Genomic DNA, 27,060 nt, shown 5'->3' on the forward strand with positions numbered 1-27,060 from the left:
GCCGCCCCCCGCCCCCACGCCCCCGGCCCGGCTTGGGGACCCCGGCGCGCTCGGTCCCCTCTGCACAGCGCCCACGCACCTCCTCAAAGCCTTCCGCGGACACGAGCGCGGAGAAGCCGAGGTAACCGGGGCAGCGCCGGGAGAGCTGGGCGGCGCGCCGGGGAGGGCGGCGGGGCCCGCGCGGTGCCAGTCGCTTGAGTACAGTCCTGAGGGAAGGGGCGGGCGGTCAAGATGGCGGCGGCGACTGCCGGGACTGTGGGGGAGGGGGGCCGAGGTTCGGCCGGGGCGACACCACCCGCCCCCGGACCCACAGCCCGGCCCCCGCGAGGGGCGGGTGCTCGCAGGCCGCGGGCTAGTGGAGGTCGGGCGGCTGGGGCGGGGGGCGCTTTTATGTGCCGGGAGGTGCGGCGGGGCGGGCCTGCGGAGGCTGGACCAATGACGGCGCGCGGAGGCGGGGCGTGCCGGGAGGTGGGCGTGGCCTGGCGTCTCTCCGCCCTAGGAGTCGGGTGCGGTCGCCGACACTGGGACTGTCCGGGTATTCCGGACGAGGAGTAGCAGTTTGGGGTGCATACCTGCCTGAGATTAGAATTTGGACGTGCTGCGACTATTCCATTTCTGGCCTTTGTTTTCCTTCCTATAAAATGGGGAGAATTGTCGCCACCCCTTCAGTACAGTAACTCTTAATTCCTTCCAGGAACTTCCCAAGGGTTCATCCTTGCATCTTTCACACCGCGCGCGCACGCACGCACGCGCACGCACACAGACACACAGACACATACACACACACACACACACACACACACACACGAGATTTGATACGCTGTTAGTATTGATTGCAAAGTGATTCTCCCGAAGAGATGGCCAAGTTTTCGTCAGACTGGCTTCATCCTGGGGGATTTAGTGTCAGACGTTGAAGCTCCTGTTGGAGTGATCCAAAAATTTAAAGGATCCGAAATTGTTCACTGGGGTGCTGTCTCAGCCCTAGGGTGGTGCCGGTGTGGGGCGCTTGTTCCTGGAGATTGGGCGTTTCCCTGTAGCCACTAAGGTCTCCACTTGTGGAAGCGGCAAGCTATTGGAGTTGGAAGAGCGGTGTTAGCTTCCTTAAACTACATTTCTTGGTCTGCGACATGTTTATGTCAAGTCAGTGGCAAGAGGGTCACGTGTCTTAAGGTGGTACCAGCTCCACGTGGGCAGGCACGGGTGTTAGCATCAGAGGCCAGGAGAGACACTTTTGTTAGTGCAAGACCTTTGTGACTGCTTTTTGGGGAAGCGGAGAACTCAGCCAGCCATGGCAGTTCTTAGTGCTTGCGGCCAGCCGGGCCACGACATTGGCACACTGGCATACACTGCAGCCCTCCTAAGGAGGCGTTTTCTTCTGGAAATTAAGCAGGGAATTGGGGGGAGGGCTGCCACTTGTAGGGTCTTTTCCTTCTCTCGTCAAAGTTAAGACCGCGGAGACTAACTTTTAGGAGGATGCTGGGGTTAGCTAGGTGGCTTTAAAAAAAAAGTTTCCGGCTTCTATCAGGGAAGGCTGACTTTGAGCAGAAAGTGATGGTGTTGATTCTCTGGTTTAACTGTCCACTTGAAGCTCCTCCTTCTGGGTGATCCTCACAGCTGAAGGGCCCGCCAGGGTTATTTGGCTGGGGCAGCTTGGTACTGCTTCATTTTCTTTACCTAAAACCAGAACTCTCTCTGTTCTTGGGTGAATTGCGTCACTCTTTTGGGCCTCCGTGTGTACACACCTAGGGGCACAAATCATTTTAGCTTTAGATTATTACTGTGTATGGATCCCATAAATGATATCATATGGGGCATCGAATACACAGCTCAAGCGGTGCCAGCTGCCGTTATTAAGATGACTGTCACTTCCTGTCCAGCCCTCGGAATTAGCTTGGTTGTTTTATTTTTATCATTTTGTGAGAGAGAGAAGCCTGTTGCAGACAGGAAGCTGGGTACTAAGGAGTAGCATTTCTTTTTTCTCCTTTCTCTTCTGGGGAGTGAACGTAAGACACCCCAGACTAGGCAAGTGCTCTGCACTGAGCTATGCACCAGCCTCTCTTTTACTTTTAAAAAAGTTTAAAAGGTGTTTACATTTTATTTCACGTGTGTACATGATCACCCATGTGTGCCACAGCATGCATGTGGAAGTCAGAGGACAATTAGTGGGGGTTGGTTCTGTTCTACTTCCATGTAGGGCCATGGGTTTTAACTTGAGTCTTACTCAGTAGCAGGTGCCTTTGCATGCTAAGTCACCTTAATGGCTCCTTATGCTTTTTGTTTAGAGACACAGCCCTGTTAAGTTGTCCGGGCAGGCCTGGGGCCTGTGAGCCTCCTTGCTTCGCTTCCCGAGTAGCCAGACTTAGAGAGCTGTACTTTCTGTGGAGAAGTGGCGGCCACTCTGCTTGCCCCTGAGTGGCCTTTGTTTCATGACGGTAGCCAGAAAGAAAAGCGCCATCTGGGTAGAGACCTTGAGTCGGGTGCCAGCCCTGGAGGACTGAGCAGAGCTGTGGGGAAGTGTTTGTTGAACAAAGACTCCCCCTCTTCCTTGACAGCCCTGCACTAGGCAGGGTTGCTTTTGTACAGGTCCTGTGGTACACCAAGAGGATGACAGTCCCCCCAGGGCCAGCAAGCACCAGCTCCGGCCTGCAGAGGCTGTGGTCTGCTCCTGGAGTCTGAGCAGTCAGAGGATTCCAACCAGCCTTCCTTCCTCACTGGCTGGCACGCTTCTTTCTTCAGCTGTGTGCCTAATACACTGAGAGAGCTGGGGAGGGGGGGAATTGGAGTTCAGTGTAAAACACCTGCCTAGTGTGTGTAAGTCCCAGGGTTCTGTCCCTAGCCCTGAAAAAAAAGAGAAAAAAACAAAGGGTTGAACTTCCAGTGTATGACCATCATTGTTCTAGGAGGATAAAGAGGACCCTTATGGTACCCTCCAGTTCAGGAGGAAAGAGAAACAGTAAGGGCTAAATGATCCAGTGGCAAGGACATTAGAGTGTGCTCCAGAGCATTTGGGGGAGGGGCACATGGTGAGCAGGGACGAGGCTGGGCACAGGCCTAGAAGCAATTGGTAGTCAGAGGGGGAAAAGAAGATGCAAAGGCCCTGAGGCAGGGGGATGGGGTGTTATTAGACTGAGAGCCAGTGTGGCCAAACCATCCACAGAGTCAACACCATCCAGAGCAAGAAACACAGCGTCTGAAGGGCCAGGTCCTGCAGGCCCTCCAGTCAAGAGAAGAAGTGTTGTGTGTGTCGCGTGTCCTCCGATGAGACATAAGACAGTCCAGGCGCTCAAGGGACCCTATAGGCTGTGGCGGCATCTCTGAGGGCACGTGCTTCAGGGCCCAAGTGAAGATGCCTTAAGGAGTAGTCAGCCCAGAATATGTGTCTGAATGACTGAAAAATGAGTCAGACCAGGGCAGGGCAGGGTGCACCACTGCACCAACTTCCCGTTTCCCTCGGCATCCATTTCCAACGCTGTCCTACAGATGAGCCGGGTAGATTTCCTCTTCCTGGAACCATTTGGTTCTAGAATCTGACCTCTGTGGTGTGTGGGTCTGCCAGCTGTAGCCTGCTGCCTGTGTTTGGTGATAGGACCAACCTAACCTTTACATAGGCTGGCCGGGACTCTGCTGCCTGCCACCTCCAGCCCTGCTGTCTGGGCATGGAAGAGAGCTAAGCATGCTTTTGTACAGTTTGAGATGATTGGAAAAGATCGAAAGAATATTTTATAACATACATATTTTATAGATTTCATGTCATGTAGAAAAATCATAAAATTCAAAATTGGTGTGGCGTTGGCTTTCTCACCCCGTCTCCACGCCTGCTCGCCTGTTGCTCTGTCACACTGCATTGGCAGGGTCAGGTGGGTACCAACAGATACTGTCTGCCCGTAGACCCACAGTTACTCTCATCTCAAACATTCCCCAGAAACTAGCAGTTGGCTTTGGAGACCATGTCACCTTGGTGGTGGGTTCGGCAGATATTGACAGAGAGCTCACAGGCTGCCCACTTGGTTCTTTTCTCCTTGTACTTCCTTCCATGAAACGGGCGTGGGGGGTGTGGGAGGGGGGTCTCATGCTCAAGTGCACGGGAAGTATTTGGGCCACCTCTCCATGTACGGTTCATTCCCCTGCAGAGAGCCCCAGCTTGACCTTGCTTGTTTTGGAGGGTTGGGTGAGAAGGCACCCATGGGCAGAGGGCCTTTGGTGCCCTTTCCCACCAAAGAGCAGCTGGCTCTAAGGCAGCCCAGGCTAGGGCAGGTGCTCCTGGGACTTCTGGGGGTGTTACAGAGGCCTAGCTAAAATGTATCTGGAGCCACTGCAGACTTGAGCAGCAGAATGCAGAGACCTGCATGTTAGCCGCTTCCCCGGGGCTGCCTATGAAGGTCATCAGAGTTGTGACTGAAGGGTCCTAACAGTCCCAATATCCATGGTAACTCACTGGCTGCCAAGGTGATCACATTGGATTTTACAGTAGTTCTGTGGACCCAGATCATAGATGGGTAAACCGAGGCACGGAAGACAGTCAGTAACATATGCAGATGCTGCTGGACACGAATCCAGGTTGGCTCAGATGCAGCACCTTAACACTGGCAAGAAGCTGGGGTCAGTGGAAGCTGTGTGCCCTCGGTGTGGCACACCTTGGCAGGCATGGGGTCAGGTGGCATTGAGGCTAGCTGCTGCTTCTTGTGCTACTTGGGCCCTGTAGTCTGAATCTCCACTTATCCTCTGGGCTCTCAGTTGGCCTAGTCCCGTGTGATTCTATGGCTGCAGTCTCCCCTCCCCCCACTCATACACATGCTCACACACACTCCTACACATGTAACACACACGTACACACTCACATACACATGCACACACTCACACACATGCATGCATACACAGCCCAGACACATGCATGTACACGCACAGTGCATGTGCACACACAGAGGCGCAGAAGTGTTCCTCACTGCTTTGCCCAGCTTACCTTTCTCTCCCTCCCTTTTTCTGTGGGGGCAGCGATGCTGTTAAGGGTGGGTCCTAGGGCCTTGTACATGCTGGGCAAACAGCTCCACATTTCGGCATGGGTGTGTGTGGGGGGGGGCTGCTGTTTGCCACTCTGCTGGGAGTGGTCAAATTCAAGCTCCATGCAGGGCTTGTTTCATAGCTGCCTCCTGAGTTACCATCCAAGGGTGAAGCCCAGCTTCCTGGAGAAGCAGGGAAGCGGGGAGCATGTTGAGGCGGCGCTGTCAGTGTGTCCCTTGTGGGTGCTTGGGTTGACATCCTGGCCTGCTGCCCTAATTAAGGTGTAGGAAGGTAGTAGGACCTCTGGTGGGAAGGACAGGAAGGTGTTGACTACTGTTACAGATCATTACAGTCCAGGCTGGTGTTCCAGCCTCACCGGTGCTGAGAGCACCCGGGGTCAGCTGTGGGGTCAGTTGTGGCTCTCGGGGCTTAGTCAAGCTCGTGATGGATGGGACTCAAGGGTGAAGAGGCTGGGCCTTCAGGTGACACTGCAGTGTCTGCTGAGCAGTAGCCATTGCTTGGCTCCCAGCCTTCCCTGGGAGATCTCGCTCTAGGTTGCCCTGTAGTAGAGGTCAGCCTACTGACATGGTGTGGCCGTGGTGCCAGAGGGTCAGCGCCGAAGAGCCTCCCAGTTGGCAGGCTCCCAGCCTGGGTGCTGTGCGGCTCAGAATGACAGCCACTCAACCTCTAGGGGACAGGACGGGACAAAGACAGAAGTTTGAGGCGCTGGGAATGGGCACCCTTCAAAGACATCGCCATCTCATGCTAAGATAGGCTGAGTCTCAATCAGACAAGCCACCCCTAGCCTCAGGAGCACCCCACATGCTAAACTGGCAGACCCACTGCTGCCTCGGGGTGTGTGAGTGGCACCCTGCCCTGAGGACACGGAGATAACACTTGCATGGGGCTCTGAGAGACAGCTTTCTCTGTAACTTGCCTCAGGATGTCCGGAGTCCAGACAGGTCTGTCACTTCCTGGCTGTGTAGCCTGGGGCCAGCCCCTTACCCTCTCTGAGCCTCGGTGTCTCATCTGGCAAAGTCAATCGAGATCCACCATGGTGTCACAAAGTCTTAAAATGGAGTAGTGTGCAGTGCTTGGTCTTGGTTATCTGCTTGGCTGGATCTGGAACGCGCGTGTCCTGCAGCAGGAGGCCTAAGAGATGCCCACTTGAAGGTAGCATAGTGGCATATGCCATTCCAGAGGCAGGGGCAGAAGGATCACAATTCATGGTTGGCTTGGACTATTCAGGGAGGCCCTGTTTTAGAAGATCGAGTGCTAAGGATACGTCTCAGTGGTAGTGTGCTTGCTAGCATGTGCATGGCCCCGAGTCCCACCCCCGGAGCACCAAAAGAACAGAGAGCCCAGCACTCGGGAGGCAGAGGCAGGGGGTTCTCAATGAGTTCCAGGACAGCCTGGTCTACAGAGTGAGTTCCAGGACAGCCAGGGCTACACAGTGAGACCCTGTCTCAGCGGGGAGGAGGTATTCATGGGGCTAGTTGGTGAGAGGAATGATTCAGGTGCTCTAGAGGCCTCTGGCATTCCCAAGCCTGTCCCAAGTAATAATCATACCATTTGTGGATAGGAACGCAGAGCCACGTGCAGTCTAGAGTCGTCCCAGACATAATGAGGCACTGTGGGCATGTTCTGGGGGTGGGGGGCAAACAGCAGCTCAGGATGAGGGTGGGGAATCTACTCCCAGATACCAGGTCCATTGTATCCAGCCTAGAATTTAATCAAGTTAGCCATGCCCAAAGACATCTCCAGGGAGCTGGGAGCTGGCCCTGTTTTCTTCTGCTGGTAGATTAATTCTTCTTTTTTTTCTTCTTCTTCTTCTTCTTTGTTTTTTTGTTTCTCTCTCCCCCGCTTTTCTTCTCAAGGAAGAGGAAAACCGCCTTATTTATTATCATTCGCTGTTGGCATGGCAACACAGTCCTATGTTACTGAGCTACAGGCAGCCCCACAAGCATCCCAGCCACCACAGGCCCCGCCCCAGGCCCTGCCCCAGCCACCACCCCCAGCAGCACCCCAGCCTCCTGCTGCAGCGACCCCCCAGCCCCAGTATGTCACTGAGCTTCAGAGCCCCCAGCCCCAGACGCAGCCTCCGGGCAGCCAGAAGCAGTATGTGGCAGAGCTCCCAGCTGCCCCTGCGCCCTCACAGCCTGCCACGCCTGCCCCATCCCCCGTGGCTCAGCAGTATATCGTGGTCACCGTCTCAGGTAAGTTCACACCTACACTTGTGGCCAAAATGCTTGGAACATCTCTGGGAGGGTTTTGGGGGAGCTTAGCACCCAAGGATCTTGTCCAGGGCTACCTGTGGATTTTGGGGCATCTTTGGTGTAAAGGAAGTCAGAACAAACAGAAAAGCTTCTGTATCCCACCAGGATGCTCCTGTTTTTGTCTGTTCCCAAGTAAAATATTCCCAGAAAAGAGGATGGGATGGTAAAATTCAGTTTGCACACACCTGCAAGAGTACCAGCTCTGGGCCTCTCTGCATAGGTCTGATACAGGGACCGTTGTGGCTTTTCTATATGGGGACATGTGAGACACACTTAGAGTAGGCTGGCCTGGAGGGGTCCTTGGGAGAGACTGCTTAGATGGCTGGGATGTGTCCCCTCCCCTCCTGGTGGTCAAGCAGGCTCCTGAGCCCATGGCTACCGTTGTACCTGGAGAAAGTCAAGGCTTACTGTCACAGCCTGAGAGTGGGGAAAGGGAAGGTCAGAGCCAAGAGATAAACCCAGCCACAGCTGGTGGCGGCCTGTTCTGACTCAGAGCCCTAGGTCTGCTTTGTCCCCATCCTGTCCCTCTTTCCCCTCCCCTTCTTGGGAAGCAGGGGGGAGGAGGCAGATACTGCACACACCACACCCAGTGTGACACCTCCTCCTTGCCCGTGTGCCCTGCACTCTCTTCCTGCTCCACTTGAGCCTGCAGTTGACCTCAGAGGTGGAGTAGGCGTACCTGCCCCAGCCCCTTCTGTGGGGTCCTGCAGCTCCTGGGAGACCGGGTCCCCCTGAGCCTGGCCCTCCGCCTACATCTGCAACCCCTGACGTCTTGGTTTCTTTTAAAGTCAGATAGTCTCAACCTCCTGGCCTTTTCATTACTGTTTCCTCATGCACACCGTTCTCAGCCTCCTGCCACCTTGCTCCTGCCAGCTCCCATCAGGGTCCCTTCATCTCATCATGTCAGACTCATCGGTAGCTCTGGAGCATTGTTATCCTTGGCCTGGCAGTTTCCCTCCTACCTCAGCTCTGCACCCCCGCCCAGATTTCACCCACTTCTGCCAGCTCTTTAATCGCCTCCACTCTCTCCTGCCTCACCTGTCTGATCCATAGTAGCAAAGGGCAAGTCTCAGGCTCCCGCTGGGCCCTTCTCTGCTTCAGGAATCATCTTCCTCATGGGGGTCTCCTGAAGTGTCATGACTCCGATCCCCGCCTTTCTTCCCAGTACTGGGGTTCGAACCCAGAGCCTCACACACTCTTGGCCAGTGCTCTGCTACACCCCTAGCCCCCTTTGTATTTGGGACAGGGTCTCACTAAGTTGTCCACAGTGGTCCTGAACTCATTCTGTAGCCCCGTTGGCCTTCCGCCTCCTCAGAAGCTGATGACACCAGATGCTACAGTCTCAAAGCTTATCGTGCTTCTGTTACAGAGGTCTCCACCCCAGTGGCCCCAGCATCCTGTGACTAGGCCTTCTAGTCCTTCTAGGTATGGCTACCGAAGGTCAAGCTGCTCTTGAAGCCAGCTTCACAGTTTTCAGAATCCTACCTTTTCCCTACAGCCTGCTCCTGAGATGTCTCCTTCCACCCAGGCCTCGCTCAGCCTCTGCTCCTGTCCTTCTCATCTGGGCATTGCTGTTCCAGCCCACCCTCCGCTTCCTAAGCCCATCCAGGTCTTCCCCCTCTACAGTGTCCATAGTCAGCCCTGATTAGCCTCCGATGCCTTGCTCTCACAGTAGCCACAAGCAGCCTTTCTGTCCCTAGCTGTCCCTTAGGTCCCTTCACATCCTGTCTCAACCCAGATTCTAGAGAGGGGTCCTAGGGCATGGGAGTTTGCAGTATTGGAAGGCTGGCCCCTACCCCCTCAGAAAAGGGCTTTAAAAGTAGCGCGTAAGCCAGGAGGGGTAGTAAGCCCCTCTAATCACATCGGGGAGGTTGAAGCTGGAGGGTTCCGAGTTCCAGGCTAGCCTGAGCTATAGGTCAAGATCCTGCCTCATAGTTTTCTTTTCTATGTCACAGGCTTCCTGATAAACAGAGTGTCTGTCTGGCCCAGCAACTTTCAGCCCTGTGCCCTGACATGACTGCCCCAGCCTCCTGCACCCATGGCAGCTTAGCCTGCTTCCTCCCCTTTTTACTCTGGCACCTGTTACCTCAGGCATACCCAGCCTAGCCCTTCTGCCACTTGTTGTCATCCCCAGGTCTCCCCCAGAGCCACTTCCTTTGCCCTCTGCTCCCACTTTTCTTGACTTATTATCATTGATGTTTCTGATGACGGGTTATGTCTCTGGGTCTTTGTGCAGTGACCGGTGGATACAGCACTGGCCAAGCGCAGCTAGTTGAGGCTGTCTAGCCTAACATCCCATTGCCCTTGGGTGACCCACCGCAGGCTCCCACTGCAGGCATCCGGTGTAGGCACACTGAGCAGGGTCTGGAATAGGCACACTGCCCCAGGCCTGAGAACACCTTGCATCCTTCCTGTCTGCCTCAGCTTCTCCTAGCTCTTCATGGCATCCTGGGGGAGAACCTGGTATTCAAAGGCCCGGGCTGCTTTTAGACAGAGCTAGGCCAGCCTCACTTAGCTGCCGGGCGGGTGGGGAAAAAAATAGCACATCCTGCAGCTCTTGTCTGCAGTGTCACTCTGCCATGCTCACACACACCTCTGGCTGGACAGTGACTTGTTGCCTACTCTTCACAGTGGCCCTGGGGAACTTAATCCTATTGTTTCAGTTCTGGCAGGAGTGAGCCCTTCCCTGCTAGAGTCCCTGTTGCCCCATGAGTCCTGAAGGAAGAGGAGGGAGGCTGCTACCCTCCCAGCTTCTGTGTTGGTGTCCTCCTCCTCCCTCTCCCAGGCTGCCCATGTGAGCCAGTCCTTTGAGGAAGGAGAGGCTGACACCAGAGAGGGTGAACAGGGAGGCACCTAAGCCAGCTCCTGAGCAATCTGAGCTCACCAGGAACCCTGTAAGATTACTGCAGGGGGAAGGGCTGCCCCTGGGCCCTGGAGGCCAGACAGCAGAAGTAAGCTGAGACTTCCAGCCTGGGAAAGGCAGGTTTCCCTGTCAGACAGTTACAGAGCCATAATCCCTGCTCCCCTGAGTGGCCTCAGGGACTCAAGGTGAAGGAAGTAGGCATAGGCTGGGAGGGTGAAGCCAGACCGGCTTAAAGCAGACAGGGAACCTGCAGGAGACACCTCAGCCACACAGGCTTCCCTGCTTCCTGTCAGCTTGTGGTGCTCCAGAGTTCAAGAGGGCTGTGCCCACAAGAGGAAAGTGGGAGCTGCTTGTCAGCATCTCCAATGGTGATGGGGAAATTGACATAAGTCCATGGGACAGCAGAGGCCCAGAGCCTTTTCCTGAACTTTGTCTTTCCTACCCTCCCCGGGAGCAAGTAGAGAGGGGCAGATAGATCTATCTACCCTTGGAGGAGAGGGGCCTGGCTGGTGAAGATGCCACAATTCAGCCTCCTGCGCCTGTTTCCAGCTTCCTGAAGAGCTGGCTTGCTCTCTTGAAGCTGAGGGGTGAACAGGTGTACATGGGAGAGCCAGGTACCTGAAGGAAGTGGTGGCCGCGTGGAGATCCGCTGGCTCCCCAGGAAATTGGCTGTTTCCTAAGTAGCTTCAGGGGCCTCCTGCTCATGAGCATGCCCAGAGGAGAGATGGCCAACAGACATGTCGCCCCTAGACTCCACACTTTCCCCTACTTTCCTTCCAGTTCCCCTTCTAAAACACAGCTAGGAAGCTCTTGGCCCATTCACCTTGCTGGCTGTGCTGGGTAGGGAAGAGCCCAGCCTTAAGGGCTACCCGTAGGCAGCTGATGGCAGGATTGCTTCTGGGACAGATGCCTGATTGGAACCGATCCCCAGGTGTCCAGCTGCAGGGATCTGGCTCAAGTTCCAGGCCCTGGACATTGTAGGTGGCTAGGGCCCATGCCTTGTGTGGCCTCCCATCCTGAGCCACAACAAGTCCCCCGTGAGTCTCCTCAGTCTAGCACCTGACCTTGGGCCCAGCCTCCTGACTCCCTGTATTCCAGAGCCCAAGTGTGGGTGTGTTGGGGGGGGGGGGCGTGGAGGCCAAGACCTGTGACTCCAGGCCAGCTTGGACCTTCTCTGGATCCACAGAAGACTAAGACAGTTTTGAGGGAGGATTCCAGCTTAGAATTGGTGTAACTCCCCAAGTGGCCTGGGAAGGGCCCTAGGAAGTATCACGTGATAACTCTGCCACATCTGTCCATTTCTGGGGCATATACATGCCCCCAGGTAGACTGGACCAGCCTCCTGGCCTACCCGGACCCCTCTCCTGTGTCTCTTTTGGAAGTTGAACCCTGTATTGGAAACCTCAACCATGAAGTGTCACTGTGTGACCCTGCCTACTGAGACCAGAAACTTGGGAATGATGTGTGAGGATGGGCAATGTGGGTATACTGGGATACCTGGGACCTAGGCCAGGCTCCCTAGCTAGGTGACACAAGGGCTCTGTCACCTGAAAATGACCGAGAAAGGCAAATACTGGCTCCAGAGGCCCAGAACCCACTAAAGTAGTACTCTGTATGATGTGGTAAACAGTGTCAGTGTCCACTGCCCCTCCCCCCCTTTGATGGCCCTTGTCTCCATGTGGCCCTTCAGCCCTTTGGGAGATCAGATAACCTCTCCTGATCCCGAGCCACTGAGGAGCAAGTTAGGCTACATAGGCCAGATGACATCCCAGCTTGGGCAAGAATCTCCTGGCCAGTGTGTCTGCCAGTCCCTGTCCCCCTCCACTTCCCTCCTGCCCCATGAATCACTTAGCAGTATGTGTATGAAATGTGACCTGCCTCTGACTGATAGCATCTCTGGGTACCAGCCTTCCTTCTGTCCTGGCCCCAGCCCCCTCAGCAGCCCACATGAGGCCGGTTGTTTACCTAAGGGCATGGAGTAGTTCTGAGCCCATGGCAGGGATTAGCTCCCCAAGGTTGTGGCTATAAAGCCACCTGCACACTCTGCTGCTCCCATATGCTAGGCACCTGGGACAGCTGGACAGCAGGGGTGGGAGCAGGCAGGGCCACCATGTTCTATGACTGTCTCTTCTTGGCTGCCTGCCAACGTAAGTACCTGCACCCTGGGCTCTGAGCCCCTTGCTGCCTCCACTCGGGAGGAAGGCTCAAGAGCACTTTTGAGCAGCTGTGTTTCCTAAGAAGCCAGGAGAAGCTCAGTGCCTTTGGCCCCCTTGAGCTGCCAGGACTTGAGTGGGTCCAGTCTACTGTCTGTCATTATTCATAGTTCTGCTTTCATGGGAAAGAGGCTCCTCTGACATACAGTTTCAGAGCAAAGACGGATGGGGGTGGGGTGTAATTCCAGGTGCCGGGGATCCTGGGTCATTGCCCCATCCTGCCATGGACCGCTGATGGATGCTAGAAAAGGCCAGGTCTCATTGAGGGTGAACTGTAGGCTGCATGCCCCCTGCTGATGGGCTCACTCTTGGAGCAGAGGCAGAAGCAGCAGGTGGAGCTGACCTGCCAACCTCTTCCCACAGAAGGTGCCATGCGGGCTAGTGAGACTGTGTCAGAGGCCAGCCCCAGTTCCACAGCAAGCCAGACCGGCGTCCCTACGCAGGTTGTGCAGCAGGTGCAGGGCACGCAGCAGGTAGGACATGGCCTTCACTAAGGGGGAGGCAGGGAGGCTCTCCCCACCTTTGTCAGGAACATCTGTTTGTCTTATTAAGATATGCCAGCAACCACCTCCACTCACCCCTTTCTTCTTGCCTCCACAGCGGCTGCTGGTCCAGGCAAGCGTGCAGGCCAAGCCAGGCCATGTGTCCCCCCTGCAGCTTACCAACATCCAGGTGCCACAGCAGGTAAGGCTCCTGGCTCCAGCTTCCCAAGGGACAAAGAACCACTTCCCTATTGCTTGCTTGTCTCTGTCCTTGCCAGGGTTTCAGGTGAAGGTCTCATCCACAGGCTGTCCTCACTCTTAGCTTTGGGCAGTGGCCTCTACAGGCATGACCAAATTCTAGGGGCAGATGGCCAAGCAGCCTTAGCACTCATTCCTTGTACTGATTGATGGCTGGGGAGGAGCAATATCAGGGAGCCTGTGGGCCCAGCCTTACCTTACCATCTTATGGTGGAGTCCAAGAAGGCCACAGTCTGGTACAAGGACTCTTGACCATTTCTAGTTTGTCAGTTCCTATTTGGACTGTGAAATGCTGGGGCTGCAATCCAGCACTGTGGATATTAAACGTGTTCTACCACCATGCCACATCCCAACCTAGTACTAGTACTAGCAGACTGTAAGGATGTTTTGAGGTTGGGTTTCATATGGCCTGTGACTCCATACATAGCAGAGTATGACCTTGAACTCCTGATCTTAGGATTGCAGGCATGCACCTACACTGGGCTCTCCTTTTGAGTCAGGAGCCACCTCTTGCTTTGCTCCTTCTTGGCTTTGGGGCTCAGCAAGCCCTTCATCAACCTGGAGCTTTGGTGCTACCTGCTATGGAGTAAAGCCATGACTGTGCCGTGTTGGGGCATGGGGCAGTCCCTGAGCTGACAGGTGTGGAGTGCATGGCTGTGGCTGGTGATGCTGGTGACCACGGTCCTTTTCTTTTTGACTCCAGGCTCTCCCCACACAGCACCTGGTGGTGCAGAGCACAGCGCCGGGCACTAAGGGTGGCCAGGTCTCCCTCACGGTGCACTCTGCCCCCGAGGTAAGTGGCGCCTCACGACACCCTCCCAGCTTCCTTCCCTGCTCCAGGCGTGGGCCCCAACATCAGGTTTGCCCCGTATCATCTTTTTTTGAATACAGGGTCTCACAGTGTCATTCGGGCTAGCACTAAACTCCTATGTAGAGTAGGCTGGTCCAAACATGCAATCCTCCTGTCTCAGTCCTGAGCGCTGGGTGGCAGGTGTGTACCACTATGTATGGCTTCACCTGACGCTCTCATGCCCTGCAGCTCCTCTGGGTAGAGGCCTGCAGAGCAGCGCCTGTGACTGCTGTGGGATAGTCCACCCTCTCCGCAGCCCTTCCGAGTTGTTAGGATCTAGCTGCCCCACATACAGTCACAGCTGGCTCTGACATTGTCCCTATTTGTTCTCTTATAGAGGTCACCAGTGCAGGCCACCAGCGCCACCAGCAAGACAGCTGGGGCTCCTGCAAGCACTGTGCAGCAACTACAGGTCCACAGCGTCCAGCAGAGTGTCCCTGTCACCCAAGAGGTGCCTGGCCACGGCGGGTAGTAGCTAGGGTCAGGGGTCACCCATGTCTGGGTTGTTGGCCTGTTAGAGCCAAGCAGATAGGATCCAGCTCCAGCCTGCCATGTGGGCGTTTGACAAACGCCTCTACCTTTATCTAGAGTCAGTGTCCCTGATTGTGACACTTGCAGAGGTACCTCATAGCGCACATTCTGGGTTTGAAAACCCACGCTGGTGCTGGGCATGGTGGCACATTGCTGAAAGCACAGCACTTGGGAGGCAGAGGCAGACAGATCTCTATGAGTTCAAGGCCAGCCTGGTCTACAAAGCAAGTCCAGGACAACCAAGGCTACACAAAGAAACCTTGTCTCAACCCCAACCCCCCACCCCCACCCCCGCCCCAAAACAGGAAAAGAAGGGCTGAAGAGATGGCTCAGAGGTTAAGAGCACTGGCTGTTCTTCCAGAGGTCCTGAGTTCAATTCCCAGCAACCATATGGTGGCTCACAACCATCTATAATGTGATCTGGTGCCCTGGTCTGATATCCAGGCATACATGTAGTTAGGACAATATATACATAGTAAATAAATAAATCTTAAAAGAGAAAAGAAAAGAAAACCCACGTTGGTAGGGCAGGGAGATTGCTCAGTGGGTAGAAGACACTTGCCACCAAATCTGATAACCTGAGCTCCCATTCTGAGCCCTGCCTGACAGCCAACTCCTACAAGTTGTGCTCTGACTTCTACACGGATGCCACACACAGAGTAAAGGAAAAGAAAGAAAGAAAGAAAGAAAGAAAGCCCACGTTGGGAAGGCTAGGGTGTGCTGAGTGGAGCGCTTGCATCATGTACAGGCCCTGGGTTCCATCTTGGTTCTGCAAAACCAAAAATGCAAGAATACACATTGGCCTTTTGAGCCAGTTTACTGAGGAGAGGAGGTACCAAGGCCGAGTCATTGCTTAGTCCCGAAGTGTCAGGGAGAGGCCTGCGGTTTTTTTGGGTTTTTTTGTTTGTTTGTTTTCTTTCTTTCTGTTCTTTGTTTTGTTCTCTCTGTGTTGCCCTGGCTGTCCTGAGCTCACTTTGTAGACCAGGCTGGCCTCGAACTCACAGCGAGCCTCCCGAGCACTGGGATTAAAGGCATGCGCCACCACGCCCGGCTATGCTTTTTTTTTTTTTTTTTTTTTAAATGAGCAAATTTGCTTGCATGTATGTCTGTGCATCATGTGTGTGCCTAGAAGTGGAGTTACTGGCAGTTGTGAGCTGCTATGTGGGTGCTAGGAATTGATCCCAGGTCGTCTGGAAGAGCAGCCAGTTCACTTAACCATTGAGCCACCTCCTAAGTCTTTCATGCTCAGGATGTGTTTAACCTTCTGGAGGAGGCCAAGTGCCCCAGTCCCAGCCACAGTGGCCTGAGCAGGCCAAGAGGCAAGGGTGATCTTGTATCTCCTTATTTTGTTAACTGCTTAACTTTTGGAGTTCAGGATGAGTCAGACTTTGTGTGCCCTCATCGTCTCAGCTACTTGAGAGGCTCGGCCCAGGAGATCTCAACTTCAAGGCCAGTCTGAGCAATGTAGTGAGACCCTGATTCAGAGTAAAAATTGAAAAAATGCTGGCGGTGTAGCTTAGTGGTAGAGAGCTTGCCTAACGTGGCCCAAGGCAGGTGAGTCTAACCTGGGGCAAACAGAAACCATCCAATCCACGGGGTTCACAGGTATTTCCCATCTTGGGCTAGAATCACTCTGAACCGCCAGAGGTAGTAAGAAACCTGGAAGACCTGTGTTGCTGGACCCCACATGGAAAAGACGTCCTTTGTCTGGGGAAAGGCAGCTGTGCTGAGCATGCATGGGACTTGGTACCCTAGTTGTCATGGTTACATAACAGGACTTGCCTCTCCCTTCCCTTCTTTCCCAGAGGTCAGTAGTCCAGGCCACTCCACAGACCAAAGCTGGTCCGGTGCAGCAGCTGACCGTGCAGGGACTACAGCCAGTTCACGTTGCTCAAGAGGTGCGAGTCTTCTCTGTGTCGGGGGCAATCATCCTGGTCCTGGGCTGTGACTGGGGTACAGGCACCTAATCCTGAGGGAGGAATGGAGCCACCTCGGGCCCCTCAAGGGTGGAGACAGTGGGAGCCCTTGAGGTTTTAAGCCCTGCGTAAGTCAAGCTTCACTCTGGCCCTGGGCTGTAGACGCCATCCTGAATCCTCCCACATCCCAGCATCTGAGCACTCAGGACACGGGTCTTGTTGAGAGGGCTGGATTCGAGTCCTGCTTCTTTCGGATAGGGCTGGGTCTGTTCCTCTCATCCCTAATGAGACACCAGGTGGGAAGTCTTCATCCGGGTAGCCGTGTGTGCACAGCCCGGTGACCCCCCAGTGTCTCTGTTTGTCCTCCAGAGATCAGGCAGTCAGTTTCCCGCTAGGAAGGCAGAGCAGCGAGAAACCCGGCCCACGCCGCCGCCGGAGCCGCCGCCCCGGCCTCCCGGGCCCCGGCCAGCGTGCTGTGGCGAGGCCTCGCAGCTAGGCAGCGAGCAGCAGCATTACGAACCCGGTGTGGAGCAGTGGGTGGAGCTGGTGGGCGTGCTGCCCCCACACCTGCTCCTGCCGCAGCAGAGGGTAGTCTTCGAGCCACTGCCAGGGCTCTCGGCCCGTGCCAGCCCCGACCTGAGGGTCAGGATCCACAGAATTCCCCAGGTGCTAGTGTTCGGCACCGCCCTCAAAGTAGGTGGCGGTGGACAGCGGACGCTCGGCGGCGGGCGGGGGGGGGGGCGGGGGGCGGGCGGGGGGGGGGCGTCCAGCGCGCCGGGCCGCTTCGGCCCCACCTACAAGCCAAGTCCAGGCCCCTCCAAGCTCCGCCCCTGCAGCTCAAGGTGGGTGGGGTGAGATGTCTATGTCCTGTCCCCGCAAAGTGCTGCAGATCTTTCAAGATTCTGCCTCAGGAGCTGAGTCCCAGTCTCAGCCCTTGCAAACCAGGGTTGGGGGTGGAGGTGGGCTATCCAGTACCCGCCCCTAAGGTGGTGCCAGTCATTTCTGGTTCTGTTCTATCAACTGACCCTTCTTCAGGCTCCACCCCTAACTTCCTGCTTGGGAAACCGGTCAGGTTTCTGGATGCCCCTCATGCCCGGTTCTTTAATTACAAACCAGGTGCGCTGGCACCTGTGTTTCCCACCCTCCACACCCACTGTAGAAGTCTGTTTGCTGTCCCCTCCCTTGCCCATCAGCATCCACAGTCTTTTTTCTGTTCCCAGCCAAAGCAGAGAATCCCAGCACCTGTTTCTCAGCCCCAGCAGAGGCTTCCGCCTTCGGTCTTCAATCTCTGGCCTGTGTTGCGCAGAGAGCCCCGATGTGTACCGTTCCAGCGGGGGATTTACCTAGGCGGCAGGGAGACCGTGGGGGGTGGCCAGCCCTGACACTGCGTTCTCTCCTACATCAGGTCCAGCAGCTCCAGCAGGTGCCTGTCTCACATGTGTACTCCAGCCAGGTGCAGTATGTGGAGGGTGGCGACGCCAGCTACACGGCCAGCGCCATGTAAGTGAGCACAAGGGTGGAGGAGGGAGGGCTCAGGTCTGTTGAGGGCACCGAGCCGCCGCCCTACCTCCCAAGTGACCTCCTGTGGGAACTTCACAGAGCCAGCCACCAGCCACCAGGAATACAGGCAGCTGGTAGCAGAAGAGACGGAAGGCACCTCCACAATTTAGGGGGTGTGCAGTTAGTTAGATCTCAGTTTTTAGGGCGGAAAAGAGAAAGGAAAAAAAACATACGTGTGTGTTCATGTGATATATACATACACATATGTATTCATACATACATTTTTACAACAAAATTTTCTTTTTTTTAACATTTTTTATTTTTTACGTATACATTTATATTATTACATATATATGCAATAAACTACCTATAGCAAGAAGAACCGTGACACAATCAGGAATTATATAAATGTTACATTCTTAGTGTTTTGGCTATTTGTATTTCATGTTTCTGGTTCTTTCAAGACAGGGTTTCTCTGTGTAGCCCTGGCTGTCCTGGAGCTCACTCTGTAGACCCAGCTGGCTTTGAACTCAGAGATCTGCCTGCCTCTGCCTCCCGAGTGCTGGGATTACAGGTGTGCGCCACCACACTCAGCCATTTATTCTATCTTCCCTTCTGGATTTTCCTTCCCTGGACCCAGAACTTATTTGTTGTTGCTGAGGGGGTGTGTCTCGTACACACATTGAGTTCTGCGCCCCTCCCTTGTTCCCTCCTCTCCTGCAGTAAGGAAAGTGATTCCTGTGCCAGAGCGCTACACACTTCAGTGAAGGTTCCCTGGCAAGGGACAGTAAGAGGGCTCAGCAGCAGCTCTGCTGCCAAGCTTTACAGCCTGAGCTCAGTCTCCGGGACCTGCATAGTAGGAGAGATCCAACCCCCACAGGTTACCTCTGACCTCTCCTCGTATGCCATGGCACATGTGTGCCCCTCTCCAAGTAATAAAGATTTTTAGAAAAAAAACAAAGGGGTTTGCCCACCCAGTGCTTAGGCCACCTCACTGCCCCTTATGTGTGAAGGGTGGGCCACACTGGTGTTTCTGTGGCATCTCTGGTTCTTTCCAGGACCCTGTTTCCTTGTACTGACCATTGCCCCGCGTCTGTTTCTTGGCAGCCGCTCTAGCACCTACCCCTACCCAGAGACGCCAATCTACACACAGCCAGCAGGCACCAGCTACTATGAGGCTTCAGGCACAGCTGCCCAGGTCAGCACGCCAGCGACGTCCCAGACTGTGGCCAGCAGCGGCTCAGTGCCCATGTATGTGTCCGGCAGCCCAATTGTCGCCAGCTCCTCCAGCAGCGAGGCTGGGGCCAGCAACAGCAGTGTGGGTGCAGGGGGCAACGGGGGAGGTGGCAGCAGTGGCGGCGGCAGTGGCAACGGCAGCAGCAGTGGAGCAGGCACCTACGTGATCCAAGGTGGCTACATGCTAGGCAACACCAGCCAATCTTACTCGCACACCACCCGTGCCTCACCAGCCACAGTAAGTGTGCCAGCCTTTTCCAGAGGAGTTGGGAAGTGAGGACAAGTTTTCAGGGGAGAACATAATCAGGGAACAGAAGTTTGGCCCAAGGTATAGCTCAGTGGTACAGCACTCACCCTGCCCAGGGCCTGTGGCATAAGCTTAGGCGTTGCTCATCTGCTCTGCACCTCAGCTGCTGTGTGAAGTTCTGGAGACGGTTGCACAAATGCCCTTAATCAGAACTGGTGGTCTGAGAAGAAGTGAGAGATATGAACGCCTTGAGTCATGATGGTGGTGCTAAGTTCCAACCCCTTATTAATAGAGACTGTGGGTTTGGTCAGAACACCTTGACCCCCCTGCAGCCTCCCCATATACCAGTGCACCCCGGTTGCTGGTCTTCACTAATTTATTAAGCCTCTTTAAAAAAAAAAAACCAAAAAAAGTGTGATTGAAAAAACAAAACAAACAAACAAAAAACCCATGTGGTTTCACAACCTGTGGGTCCTCAGGTGCTGCTTAAAAACACACCATGCCAGGAGAATGAGATGATCTGCTGAGAGGGTCTGATGAGGATGTGGAAGTCCTTTGTGCGTGGAGCAGACGGCTCACGCCCTGGGTTGCTTGCGAGCCAAGGTGGCTGCGGTCCTTGAGGAACAGTGTTGTCTGTGTGTGTGTCTGTGTGTGTGTGTGTGTGTGTGTGTGTGTGTGTGTGTGTGTGTGTTTGTTTTCTTTTTCAATTATCTGAAAGATGCTATAAATATGGTACCAAGCACCGACTGGGTGGCACATGCCTGTGATCCCAGCATGGGAGGCAGGAGTGTGACTGTGAATGTGAGGCCAGTCTGGGCTACATAGTTCCCAGTTGGCCAGGGAAATGTAGTGTGGACTTGTTTCAGAAATAGACCCCCCAGGCTGCTGAGGTGGCTCAGCAGGTTAAAAGGCCCTTGCCACTAAGCCTGACTACATGAAATCAATGCCTGGCACCTACACGGTAGGACAGAACAGGCTCTTCTGACCCTCACATGCACACCTTCCCCACAAAATAAACAATGTAATAAGAACAGTTAACAGAAAGCAGCTAAGGAAATGGCCCAGTTAATAAAGTGCTTGCTATGAAAACTAGAGGGTCTGAGTTTGGGTCCCAGCAGCCTTACCCAACGCTAGGGGGAGCCGAGACAGGTGAGCTTGAAGTTCACTGATAGCCAGGCCGACTGTGAGCTCTGGGGTCAGTGAGAGAGCCTGCCTCAAAGGAACAAGATGGAGGTGAGCTGGCTGAGAGAGGCTGCTCAGTGGTTAGGAACACTGGCTGTTTTTCTAGAGGACCCAGGTTCAATTCCCAGCACCCACATGGCAGCTCACAACTGTCTGTAACTCCGGATCTAGGGACTCTGAGATCCTCTTCTGGCCTTTGTGGGGATCAGGCATGCAGGTGGCTAGTAGCAAGTATGTTGGTCAGTGCTGTTCCAAGACCTTCGAAAGACTGTAGTTCCCAGGAATACTGTGACAGGATGTGTGCCTTCCAGCTGGCCAGGGTGTCTGTCAGAACCGCAGTGGAAAGCAGTTGCAGAGCATGCAGCCAGGGACTGTCAGCACTGCCCAGTCCTCTCGTGTGCTCCAGGTCCAGTGGCTCCTGGATAATTATGAGACCGCCGAGGGCGTGAGCCTGCCACGGAGCACCCTCTATTGCCACTACTTGCTGCACTGCCAGGAGCAGAAGCTGGAGCCGGTTAATGCCGCCTCTTTCGGCAAGCTCATCCGCTCGGTATTCATGGGTCTGCGCACGCGTCGCCTGGGCACCAGGTTTGCCCCGCCCCCTCTGCCTTCAGACGCCCTGGGCCCCAAAGGGCGTATGCCCTCTGCCCACATGACCCACCTCAACTCCAGTAGTCTCAAACCATCGGACAAGAACCCTCTTGTCCCTTACTCACCCCACTCAGCCCTTCTTCCTGTGCCTACCCGTGGGCCACGCTCAGCTTGTGCCCCACCCCCCTTTCCTGGACTTTATCCCATCTCCTTACTCATCTGTTGGTCAATGCTCATCTCTTTTTCAGATAGCAGCTCAGGCATCCTTGCATGCATTTGCTCATTCATGCATTTATGTTACCTTTGGGTGATGTGCTTGCTCTGCGTGTCTCGTGTTCTCATATCTGAGATGCTCAGGAGCTCTCCTCATGGGGTGGAGATAAAGTGGAGTAGGGTTAAACGTTCAGTGTAGGCACAGCCGACGACCACCAGTGCTACCAGGCCTAGCATGTACTGTGGACAACAAGCTGGACATTTGCCCAGTGGTTAGAATACCACACCAGCCAAATGTCTGCCTGGAATCAGAGCTAGCAGTGACTCATCCTGCACCTATCGTCCTGTTGTTCGCTCAGCTGGGTAGTTTTCTCTGTCCAGAGACCCTAAGTGTCCTGCCCAACTGGTAAAGCACCTCACCCCTCCTTCTTCCCAGGGGCAACTCTAAGTACCACTATTATGGCCTGCGGATCAAAGCCAGCTCACCCCTGCTTCGCCTGATGGAGGACCAGCAGCACATGGCCATGCGAGGCCAGCCCTTCTCCCAGAAACAGAGGTAGGGGGGCCTGCCTCCTGCTCTGGAACTGAGCAGGGACTGCAGAATTGGCTGTACCACTTGGCCATGCCCTAGGCACTTCTCATCAGCCTGCCATCCCCCACCAGGTGGCTTATCCCTTCCAGGTGACCCATCATCACTTCTACCCAACCACCTTTCATCAGTCCTCACCCCCTACCCATCTCCCATCCCCTCAGCAACCTAATCCCCACACAGCTGGGTTATTCCCCCCCCCCCAACCTGGCGTCTTCCCCCCATCCCCACCGCAGCTGGCCCATTTCCCCACCAGCCACCCCACTACCCCTTCCCCTCCAGGCTCAAGCCCATCCAGAAGATGGAGGGCGTGGCCAACGGTGTTGCCGTGGGGCAGCAGAGCACAGGGCTGTCAGACATCAGCGCCCAGGTGCAGCAGTACCAGCAGTTCCTGGGTGAGAGCTGAGGGACTCAGGAGGGGACTCAGGAGGGCCCATAGGGGGAGTCTGGTGGACATTCAGGCTTGGTGACCTCTGTCTTTAAAGGATTGGTCCATGCCCAGAAACCTTCTCCAAGATCTCCCGACCCCATTTTGGTGTTTTGGTTGTTTTGGGTTTTTGTTTTTTGTTTTTTAAAGATAGGGTCTCACTATGTATCCCTGTGGACTCACTATGTAGACCATGCTGGCCTCCAGCACAGAGACCCACCTGCCTCTGCTCCCTAAGAGCTTGTGCTGCCACGCCTGGCTCATCCCATACTTTGGAGACCTGGTCTCACTGTATAATCAGGGATGACCCTTCTACCTGAGCCTCCACAGTGCTGAGATCTCGGGTCATGCACCATCCGTTCCTTTCAGTGGCCAGTGCTCATGTGTTTGTGCAACCTGGTGATGCAGAATCCCACAGCAATAGGTAATGCGCTGGATGGTCAAATAGCAGCCCACCAACGTGACAGGTGATCCCATCCTTGCTGGCCTGCAGCTCTGTGTCTGTGTGACTAAGATTAGTAACTGAGAGGGCAAGTGTGTATCCAGGGTGTGTGTTCAGTTTCTACACACACTAAGGATGAAAAAACGGGGGGGGGGGGCGCATGGACAGCAAGGTCTGATAGTGATGCTGACAACTGCCAAGAACAACCTCATGGCCACATAGTGACACTGTGGCTGGGGAGTAGAAGAGGAGGTGGAAGATGATGCTCAGAGTTGTACGGCCCTGGCGATGCATGCTAATGAGGAATAGCATCCCTGTGGTACTGACAGGGCCTGTAGGCATCTACTCTCTTGTCAGGGAGGCTGTCTATACCAGGTGTCTAAGGACCAGTCAGAGCCAGCACTCATTAGCAAAACAGGGCAGTCAAAAACACTTCATGTGCTCTGTACAAGGGGCCATGGGACCCTGGGCCAGTAGCTCATACTGTGTGAGCCCACCATTCACTCCATATATGGGGATCACCACATGCTGGGAAGATGACAGACGACTAGAACCCCAGAAGCAGCAAGAGAGGTGGGCAGGTGGACACAGGGTCTGACGGTGCTCTCGCTCTTAGACGCCTCCAGGAGCCTCCCAGATTTTGCTGAGCTGGACCTCCAGGGCAAGGTGTTGCCTGAGGGCATCGGCCCTGGGGATGTCAAGGCCTTCCAGGTCCTATACCGGGAGCACTGTGAGGTAGGGCAGTCAGACGGTGGGTGAGAGGGTAAGTGGGCAGCCATGAATGCAACTGGCCTTCTGCCTTGAGCAGGAAGCCCCATGCTGGCCTTGCACCATTCCCGTTAACTGTGACGTCCTGTCCCTGCAGGCCATCGTGGATGTCATGGTAAACCTCCAGTTCACACTGGTGGAAACCCTGTGGAAGACCTTCTGGAGATACAACCTTAGCCAGCCTAATGAGGCACCACCGCTGGCCGTGTGAGTCCCCAGGGTTTTGGAGGGGGTGGCTCCTGCTTGTGGGGCTACGCATGCCCTTGACTGGGGGCTGGGCGGGTTTCTACAGGCACGACGAGGCAGAGAAGCGGCTGCCCAGGGCCAGTCTGGTGCTCCTGTCCAAGTTCCAGCCCGTGCTGCAGTGGACCAAGCACTGTGACAACGTGCTGTACCAGGGCCTGGTGGACATCCTCATCCCTGATGTGCTGCGGCCCATCCCCAGTGAGTCTGGTGGCTGCGCCCCTCCCTGGAAGGCGCCCCTGCCTACCCTGACCAGCATCCCCATCCTCCACAGGTGCCTTGACCCAAGCAATCCGGAACTTTGCCAAGAGCCTGGAGAGCTGGCTCACCCATGCCATGGTGAACATCCCTGAGGAGATGCTACGGGTGAAGGTGAGGGGTGGGCTGGGCAGCCAGGCTGTAGCAGTGGCAGAAGGTTTGTGTGACACCTGCTTATGCCTATGAAGACTGTTCCCTTCAAGGGCCTCTGTGGCTCCCAGCAGTCTTAAGCCTTATATCCCCTGGGGCCCATATCTGAAAGGCTTCTACCTATCTATCTACCTACCTACCTATGTTGACTTACGATGTAGTCCTGGTTGGCCTAGAACTCTGTAGGTCACTGTGGCCTCAGCCTTCTGAGCGCTGGAATTAAAGGTGTGTCTCACCATGCCCATGAGCACTGTCTCCAAGCCTGCTGATGGAAACTGTAATTTACAGTTGCATTCAGAGTACAGTGGTACACGCTGTCTAGTTTGTGCTAGGCCTTGGGTTCCAGCCTGGGGGGGGGGGGCAGGGCTTTTGTTGCTGTGTCTTCCACTGAAAATGGCATGAGTTAGGCTTGAAGACGTGTACTGTAATCCCAGCACAAAGGATGAGACAGGAGGATCACCAAGAGTCTCAGCCTAGCCTGCACTACATAGCAAGACCCTGCCAAAGGGAGAAAAACCCAAACACACCCCCGTGATTTTGTGCTGGGGGGGTGTGTGCTCACTGGTGAGTGTTGGATGAATGTGATGTGCGTTTCATCACTACCACACACACGGTAAAAAACAGCGCCACTCCGGGCCAGGCAGGTGGCTTAAGCGTATAAAGGTACTGGTCTTTCGTGCCTGGTATCTTGAATTTCATTCTGGGACCCACATGATGGATGGAGAAAACTGACTGCCACACGTTGTCCTCTGACTCTCATGAGTGGGCCATCACACAAGTACACAAAGCAAGTAGGGCGTGGTGGCGCACACCTGTAATCCCAGCACTAGAGGCAGAGGCAGGCGGACTGCTGAGTTTGAGACTAGCCTGGTCTACAGAGTGAGTTCCAGGACAGCTGGGGCTGTTACAGAGAGTCACCCTATCTCAAAGGGGAGATGGGGGGAGAGAAAGGAGGAAAAAAAAGACAGACAGATAGCTGGCAGTGGTAGCACATAACATTTAATCCCAGCACTCAGGAGGCAGAGGCAGGTAAATCACTGAGTTAGAGGCCAGCATGGTCCAGGATGGCCAGGGCTACATGGAGAAACCATATCTTGAAAAACCAAAATAAGTAAATAGATGGATAAAAATAAATAAATAGTGCCAGTCAGTACGCCAACACAGGAGGTTGGATGTTGGACCCGCACCGGTAGTGGAGCTCTGCCCTTGGTCTCCGAACAGAAGCGGGAGTGCACACCCTTCCAGTTATTAAGAAAAGGGGTTGGGTAGCATTTGTGTGAAATCCGTAAGCCTCCTGGCTCCCACGCAGGTGGCAGCAGCGGGCGCCTTCGCACAGACACTGCGACGGTACACCTCGCTCAACCACTTGGCACAGGCTGCGCGGGCAGTGCTGCAGAACACTGCGCAGATCAACCAGATGCTGAGTGATCTCAATCGCGTGGACTTCGCAAATGTGCAGGTGAGCACCAGTGGGGCTGGGATAGGAGGGGGCTATGGGGAGAGACTGCTGAGTGGCTGCCTGCTGCACCTCAGGAGCAGGCCTCGTGGGTGTGCCGCTGCGAGGACCGTGTGGTGCAGCGTTTGGAGCAGGACTTCAAGGTGACGCTGCAGCAGCAGAACTCGCTGGAGCAATGGGCAGTCTGGCTGGATGGTGTCGTGAGCCAGGTGCTCAAGCCCTACCAGGGCAGTTCTGGCTTCCCCAAGGCGGCCAAGCTCTTCCTCCTCAAGTGGTCCTTCTACAGGTGCGCACTAGTGCAGCTGGGCCCTGGCTGGGAGGGATGTGACCAGGGGCATCCCAGTGTGTTGGAGAAGACCTCCTTTCAAAGGTGGGCCCGCAAGAAGTGGTAGGTAGGGCTGGGGAAAGCCCAGCAGCTCATAAAAGACTGCAAGGGACCCAGCACACCTGTCAGTAGCAGAGTAGGGTGAACAGCCCTGTGGTCCTGACGTCTCTTTGGTCACTGCCCCCAGCTCCATGGTGATCCGGGACCTGACCCTGCGCAGTGCTGCTAGCTTCGGCTCCTTCCACCTCATCCGGCTGCTCTACGACGAGTACATGTACTACCTGATCGAGCACCGCGTGGCCCAGGCCAAGGGCGAGACCCCGATCGCCGTCATGGGAGAGGTGTGCATGGTTAAGCACTGGGGACATGGCTGGGTGCCAGGTAGTGGAACCCTAACTTTTTCGTTTCCTCTTCCCAGTTTGCCAACCTGACCACTTCGCTGAACCCCCTGGACCCTGACAAAGGTAACAATTCTTGGGTTCCAGGGATGGGGGCAGCTGATGGCAAAGCCGGGTATCCTTGGAAATTTCAGTCTGTCACTGAGCTGGGCCTGGTCCCTGTGCCCCAGACGAGGAAGAGGAGGAGGAGGAGGAGAGTGAGGACGAGTTGCCCCAAGATATCTCACTGACGGCTGGCAGTGAATCCCCTGCGCTGGGCCCTGAAACTCTGGAGCCACCTGCAAAGCTGGCACGGACTGACACGCGTGGCCTCTTTGTGCAGGCCCTGCCCTCCAGCTAAACCCAAGACCTCCCTGCCACCCTCCGCCTGCCCAACCTGCCGCTGCTGCCCCTCCAGGCCAGGGTCCAGCCCCTCAGCTTTTGTGGCTTCACTGTCACCCTTCCAGCCCATGCCAGAGCTGGAGAGGGTCTACCTGACAGAGAAGGCTAGGGGAGTCCCCTCGTCACATGGGGCTGGTACAATCATGGGCCAGGCTGGGCAGAACTGAAGCTGCAAACCCTGACACAAAAGACGTGCCTTAAGGAACCTGCCCAGGTGTCCCTCTTTCCTGCCCCAACTCATAGCCCTGCCCCTTACCCCAACCCCTA

General features: G+C 55.2%; 1 protein-coding gene across 2 annotated transcripts; it reads left to right on the forward strand.

The window, feature by feature from the left end:
* On the forward strand, window positions 1-27,052 carry Rfx1 (regulatory factor X1). Of its 2 annotated transcripts, XM_051168540.1 has the most exons (21): window positions 1-121; window positions 6,876-7,214; window positions 12,714-12,823; window positions 12,951-13,034; window positions 13,794-13,883; window positions 14,278-14,391; window positions 16,277-16,369; window positions 17,793-17,887; window positions 18,995-19,361; window positions 20,959-21,140; window positions 21,793-21,912; window positions 22,228-22,340; window positions 23,431-23,549; window positions 23,680-23,789; window positions 23,875-24,026; window positions 24,100-24,197; window positions 25,543-25,692; window positions 25,767-25,975; window positions 26,202-26,355; window positions 26,433-26,478; window positions 26,583-27,052. In XM_051168540.1, the coding sequence occupies exons 2-21, from the start codon at window positions 6,917-6,919 to the stop codon at window positions 26,750-26,752; spliced, it is 2,874 nt and encodes a 957-aa protein (XP_051024497.1). In that variant the 5' UTR covers window positions 1-121; window positions 6,876-6,916; the 3' UTR covers window positions 26,753-27,052. The 2 variants fall into 2 exon arrangements, with proteins under 2 accessions (XP_051024497.1, XP_051024498.1); XM_051168541.1 differs by lacking the exon at window positions 6,876-7,214 and having other exon boundaries at window positions 11-121.
* The last annotated feature ends 8 nt before the right edge of the window (window positions 27,053-27,060 follow it).

The sequence above is a fragment of the Acomys russatus genome, chromosome 26 (assembly GCF_903995435.1).
Source record: "Acomys russatus chromosome 26, mAcoRus1.1, whole genome shotgun sequence".
Classification (NCBI taxonomy): Eukaryota; Metazoa; Chordata; class Mammalia; order Rodentia; family Muridae; genus Acomys; species Acomys russatus.